This window comes from Cyanistes caeruleus, chromosome 5 (assembly GCF_971803275.1).
Source record: "Cyanistes caeruleus chromosome 5, bCyaCae1.hap1.1, whole genome shotgun sequence".
In the NCBI taxonomy this organism is placed as follows: domain Eukaryota; kingdom Metazoa; phylum Chordata; class Aves; order Passeriformes; family Paridae; genus Cyanistes; species Cyanistes caeruleus.
The window spans coordinates 43,102,803-43,109,313 of NC_141705.1; the positions used below are offsets into that span (position 1 = coordinate 43,102,803).

The 6,511-nt window shown below is 39.2% G+C and overlaps 2 protein-coding genes across 7 annotated transcripts in view; one reads left to right on the forward strand and one right to left on the reverse strand.

Moving 5' to 3' along the window:
- The window catches only part of ARFIP1 (ARF interacting protein 1), a 40,974-nt gene extending 40,542 nt beyond the window's left edge, over positions 1–432 (reverse strand). Inside the window, exon 1 of one of the 6 annotated variants that reach the window (XM_086891362.1) lies at positions 34–432. The gene's annotated coding sequence lies outside the window, so the exon portion shown is untranslated. The remainder of the gene's footprint in view (positions 1–33) is intronic. The other 5 variants (XM_086891358.1, XM_086891355.1, XM_086891356.1 and 2 more) reach the window with 5 other exon arrangements.
- On the forward strand, positions 215–3,218 carry TIGD4 (tigger transposable element derived 4). Its single transcript, XM_023924811.2, has one exon. The coding sequence runs from the start codon at positions 215–217 to the stop codon at positions 1,937–1,939; it is 1,725 nt and encodes a 574-aa protein (XP_023780579.2). The 3' UTR covers positions 1,940–3,218.
- Positions 3,219–6,511: the final 3,293 nt, after the last annotated feature.

Genomic DNA, 6,511 nt, shown 5'->3' on the forward strand with positions numbered 1-6,511 from the left:
CCCCGGCCCGGCCCGGCCCGGCCCGTCCCTCACCTGCCGGCGGCGCCGCTGCGGCCCCGGGGGCGTCGTGCTGCGGGGGACGGGAGGGCAGGACGGAGGGTGGGAAGGGGGGACGGAGGAGGCCGGGCGGGGAAGCGCCGGCGGCCCCTCTCAAGCTTTATTTTCTTCCTTCTCCGGCAGCGGCAGGAGCCGGAAGCGCCGGGCCGGAAAGGGGATGACGGCGGCGGCCTCTCTAGGCCGTCATGTCTATGGTAGCAGCCATGGCAACCACCGCGGCACCGCCCGGGAGGCCGCTCCGGCCCCGAGTGCCGTGCCTGGAGATCGGGCCGCCGGCTGGGAGAGCAGCAGGAGCGGCAGAGACGGAGCCTGGCCGGCTGTGGGCGCGGGTGAGCGCGCCTGGGAGACGCTGCTCGGTGCCATGGCAGAGGCTCTGCCCGAGCCCACGGTGAGGAAGAAAAAAAGCATATCCATCGAGGAGAAAATCGACATCATAAGCGCCGTGGAAAGCGGCAAGAAGAAGGCGGACGTTGCAGCCCAGTACGGCATCAAGAGGAACTCCCTGTCTTCGATTATGAAGAATAAGGAAAAAGTTTTGGAAGCCTTTGAAACTTTACGGTTTGATCCTAAAAGGAAAAGACTGAGGACTGCTTTTTATGCCGACCTGGAGGAGGCATTGATGAAGTGGTACAGAATTGCACAGTGCTTGAATATGCCGGTCAATGGCCCTATGTTGCGCCTGAAGGCGAATGATTTTGCCCAGAAACTTGGACACAGTGATTTTAAATGCAGCAATGGTTGGCTCGATCGTTTCAAGTCGAGGTATGGTTTAGTTTTCAAAGCTCAGCCTGTAGAAGCAGCTGCTACTCCTACAGTCGGTGCTCCAACTCCTTGGTGCCAGAATGTGCTTCCTTATTATTTAAATGATTATCGGCCAAAAAATGTGTTTTACATACAGGAGACTGTGTTGTTGTATCAGATGTTACCACATAACACGTTTGCATTTAAAGGGAAAACTTGTTCTGTGGGTAAACAAAGCAAAGAGAGCATCACTGTAGCGGTGGGTACAAATATGGATGGCTCTGAGAAACTCCCACTCCTCATTATAGGAAAAAGTCCATGCTCTTTCAAAGATGTGAAATTGCTGCCAGTGGATTATGAAGCAAATGACAGGGCGTGCATGACTTCAGGAATCTTTGAACAGTGGATGCATAAACTTGATAACAGATTTCAAGCACAGCAGCGCCGTGTGGTTATTCTTGTTGATTCTCTCCCAGCTCACACAGAAGTAAAGAACCTGAAGTCTGTCAAATTAGTGTTCTTTCCTCCAGACTCCTCTTCATATATAGCTGTGAAAGAAAGGATTATCAGAAGTCTGAAGGTTAAATACAGGCACTGTCTTATCAAGAGATTTGTTGACTGTGTAGAAAGTAATAAAGAGTTTATGCTAACCCTTCATGATGCAATTGAGATGCTGTACCTGTGCTGGAGGGAAGTAATACCAGAGACTATTGTAAAAAGTTACAATGGAGCAACTTTCAAATTAGAAACTGAGACAAATGATAATAACAATGAGGTTGAAAGTGATTTTGATTTGATTGCACATGCAAGGGCAGCTGGAGTAGAGTTTCCAGAAGGTTTGTCTTTGGATAAATATGCAGCTCTAGATAATGGCTTGGAAACTTATGAAGTGCCCACAAATAATGAAAGGATGTGTGCCAAAGAAAGTGCATCAGAAAAAGCTGAGACAGTTGTTGGTGATGAAGTTAAGGATGAAGGCAGTCGACTTCAGGGAGCTGAACAGCTTTTACCGTCCAAAAATGAGGCTTTGAGTGCTTTAGATACCCTTCGAAAGTTTCTCAGAAGTCAAGAGACAGATGATTCTCTCTACGATTCCTTATCTGACTTGGAGAATTTTATTCAACATGTAGTATGCGAATAAATATTTTAGCAAAGTGGGAAAGCATGTAATTGAAAAAAAAATAAATTCTATAATCAAAGATAGGAAGTTTAATAACAAGCATTGCTTAATGCTTGCTTAAATGTTCTCTGGTGTGTTTTGCTCAGGTGCCTAGATGAACATAACAAAACTATGAAAAAGGGCTATGAACTGAAATTTTCCACAAAATCAGGAGCAAATAACAAATATTTGAGGTAGAGAAAGGGAGTAAGCTGAACCTTTAAAATACTAACTGTAGTAAGTACAGTGGAGGCAAAAGAAATTCTTTGAGCGGTTTTGGTGCGCTCAGGATAAACTGTTGACCACCTGGAATTCTTTCTTCAAGAAGAAACTAGCACTTTTATGCATCAATAATTTCACTGGCATTTTGGGGGTTTTCACGGTGGAGTAGTAAATATTTATGACCTTGGTGCTTTTGATACATAAACACAAAATTGAATAACACAGAAAATACTTGCTTAAATTCTGAGAAGGCATTTTAAAAAGAAATATTTTTTTCCCTTCATCAAGAATTCTGCCTATCATTTACTTTTGCAGTGGGTGATGAACAGCAGAAAGTTAGCACAGCTTTGAATGTGTTTTTTTGTTTTCTTAAAACCGCTCATATGTGGATACACTTGAATGGCATAATAATTTATCCAAGAGTCAAAAGACAAACAAACCTTTACTTGGTCTTTGAAGAGGTCAAAAAAGGAAGGTCAATCTCTCCTTTTCAGCCTTTTTGGTGCATAGTTTGATGTAGGTCTTCCTGTGCACCTCCATGTATTTCTACAGTAAATTCAGAAAAAACCCCAACAGTATCTGCAGTAAAAACCTCACTGAGCTCTTGTTTAATTTTCAATTCTTGGAGGCTTTGCTGTAGGATTCAATGCACTAATGTGATTTATCACTACAAGCCCTATTAACAAGGGTGCTGTTTGCATGATTTCAGTGTGAAGTTCTGTAAGTCGTGGTACATTTGCATGTCTTTGAGTATGCATTTCAAACAATGTAATCATATCAGAGCCAAAACCCTTAGTGTATCTGACCTTCTGGCTTTTTTCAGAACCTGTTTTAAATCTATTCCATATCTATAAATTAATTTTTTTTTCAGAAGTTGGAGATATTTATTTTTCTAATTTAGATGAAGAAGCAAATATTATATGGACGCCCTTTCAGAAGCCTGTAATAAAAAATCTATTGTGCTGTCTGTAATTAAACCATGAGAAAAAAATTTCATGCATTTGTGAATCTTCAGTTTTAAATAAATAGTTTGGCTACAGCTTTGTTCATTTTTTTTCTGGTATAGGACAGTTTATCCATTTGTGAAATCATTTAAGAAAATGTATCAGATTGTTGAAAGACAGTGAAAATATTAGAGTTGGTGAGAAAAATCTTTTGGCTGTATGAACATTTTACTAGAACCCCTTCCAAAAAAAACCCCACAAACGTCTGGTTTCTTGTTATGAGATATATTATGTGAATTCCATCCAAAGGATATTCTGATTAAATAAGAAATTTCTATTGAAATCCCAATAAATAAAGTCCTACATGGAGATTTATGGATTCCTTGAAAAAAGTACTCCTCTGAATTATCTCTTCAAGGTATTTATTATTTTAAAATACAGATGCAAAATCTTTTAAATTAGCAATCTGTGTCACATTCTGCTTGCTTAAATACTTTAGAACAAGCTTATGAAAAGTACTTTCTATTCTGACTAAGTTTCTTTGAATTTCATCTAAATCCCACAGACATCTGTAGATAATTTCCTTATAGTAATCTTTTGATTTCAAATATATTTCTTTGCAACAACTTTTCCTGCTAAAGGCAAGTTTAAGGAAAATTTTCTCTTATCCATATAGTAAATGTGTAATTTGTTATGATTTGACTCCATGTGGCCCTCACTGGCCTGGTTTCCAGATAAAGAAACTCTGTTTCCTCCTGAGAGAATTCAGAGTGTGAAAGTGTTGGATCTGAATTAGAAAGACTCACATATGTAAGCAGCAAATCTTGGTTTAACAAGGGTTCACTATGCAAGAAGTGTAACTTTTGCAAGAAGAGGCTTAGAAAATCAGGAGATGGGAAATAACATCGTTAGCTGGAAAGGAAGGAAATGAATTGCTGAGTGTTGTCATACTCCCTCATGAAAACAACAGGAAGGATTTACTAATTTGGCCTAGACTTTGAAGGTGAGTTGTGGAACTTGCTTTGAAAAACATAAAGCCCGTCAAAATCCTGTATCTTTAGAGAATATAGGACTTTTTCCTAGAGTCCTAGCTCATTCTGAGAAACCAAGCTAAAATGCACACACTGAAACTGGTTCTGAAAGTCAGACACTTTAAATTCTAACACTATAGCTTTCAAAATTATTTAGGAGCCCAAATATTTCTCCTCTCTTGGATTTTGGTCACATTTATAGTGAGTGAAAATGAAATCCGTTCTGGAGGTGTTGGTGTTTCAGGTGTTTGTCACAGGCAGATGCAGACTCCCAGATCTGAAAAGCTAACAGTGGAAAAGGAAGCAATGTGCTGTGTAAATGTTTGTCAGTTTAGCCTGTGCACACAGTTTGAGCTGGAGATTTCTTTACATTGTCTGGGTAAACTACCAGTACAATGGCCTTTTACATCTTGGTGGGGTATCTTTTGGAGGGAGAGGAAGAATATAGTTTGCATCATATTTAAAATTAATCTTTTCTACAAAAGGCAGGTAACTAAAGCTGTTGTTTGCTTTAATACTTTAATATTAGTATGGACAACAATGTGCTTTTTCTCTGTATCTTTTCTACTTCATGCTATGTTAGATAGTGACTATGTTCTTCTTCAGTGTCAAGTCAGTGAGGTTGCTTTCAGTAACCCAAAAGTGACTTCTAGAAGTGGGAACTGAAAATATGAAGTTTTAAAAACATAACTGATGTCTAGACAAGGCCAAAATAGACAAAAATATTTTGAAAGTATGTTTGCTATAATAAAAAACATCCTCAGATTAATTCTTGAGATAAGTAGTAAGTAAAATAAGTATGCTCTTCAAAAAGACATAGGTTTTTGAAACCTGTAAGAAGTATTACACTGTGATTTTTTGTGTATGTGTGTGTGTGTTACTGTGTGTGCAGTTCTGGGTACCTTTCAGGTCTATAAAACAAAATCTTCTTTTAAAATTGTTACTGAAAGTAAGATTTCTCACCCTTAATGGTAAAAGGAAATAACAATTTTTTGCACCCTTAGGCAAAAATGGAAGAGAGGAGGCAGTCAGACATTTATAGGAGAGTTTGTATATCCAAGATTTGTGACGTTTTGATGGCTAAGCAATCAAGGGAGCAAATGGGTTGATGGTTTCACATTATTATACAAATCTTGAGAATAATACGCTCAAACACACAGGGTCTTTAGTGATTTTAAATTTGATGTGTGGTATTTTTGTAAACTTAAATTATAACATTAGAATATTAGTAAAATACCTTCAAGTTTTTTTGGGGGACTGTGTTTATTGAAATGGTAGAGTAATATTTGCCTACTCAAGACTTAACTGAAATGTATGGTGACTGGGCAACCATAGAATGTAATGACAGTGTTTCATCTTATTATATTCCTTTAATATCAATAAAAGCTGGTGCTTCCTATTTTTGGGAGGCATTTGTTAAATGAAGGGTTTGCAAAGTTCTCATTGGGAACTGAATGCTGCTGTGGCCAGAGTTTTTATATTTATGCAAGGAAGTTGGTATTTGTATCTAGATGTTTTAATATGTCTGTTTTGGGGGACCCCTCCTTGAAAATCAGAACCAAGCCTAGTCAATTAACAAGCAAACAAACCTAACTGAAATTTTTGGAGTGGGATGAGTGACAGTGTGCTTCTGTCAATGCATTCATTAACAACAGAAAAAAAATATTTTCAGCAGATGAAAATATAACAACTTGATGTCTGACAGCCTGATTTTACATGCAACCTTTATGTTAAAGCTGTGTGGTATAGACATGCGATTCCTTTTTCCTGATACAGCTGCACTGTGGTATAACCACATCACTGGTTTATAGAAACAGGAATTCAGGTGTAGCTCATTTCCCTTCTTGGTAGCACAGTTACTCTGAGCTGAATTTTCTTCTTTCAAATGTAGCTGTTTAACTGCATGGGTCTAGTTAAAACCATACTACACCTGAGTTAAAGCAGAGTGGAGAAGCCAGTAGTGTCTTGCCAACTTATTCATAGCTGTGTCGTCTCTGTTCTTCAAGCAGAATTGAAAAGTGCAAACTGCAAATTAGTGTGATCAGTAAAGTGAATAAATAGCACACTGAATTACCAAATCTGTTGAGTGAGAAAGTGCCATATTTGTGACAATTTTTAAAATGGCTTTCTGTCTTTTACAATATTCCAGCTGAAAGTCACATTCTTCCTATGCTTTCATGTCATGCTACCTCTGCCACAACATTCCAGCCTTGTGCATGAGTAGCACCAAGGGGAACAAGTCACTCCCATCAACAGGTAGCTGCAATCCTTGTGAGTTGTCATCCTGCCCACAGGTAATGGCTGAGTCACCGGGGAGGTGAGTTCCAGGGTTGGATTGCATCCTCCCCTTCCACACT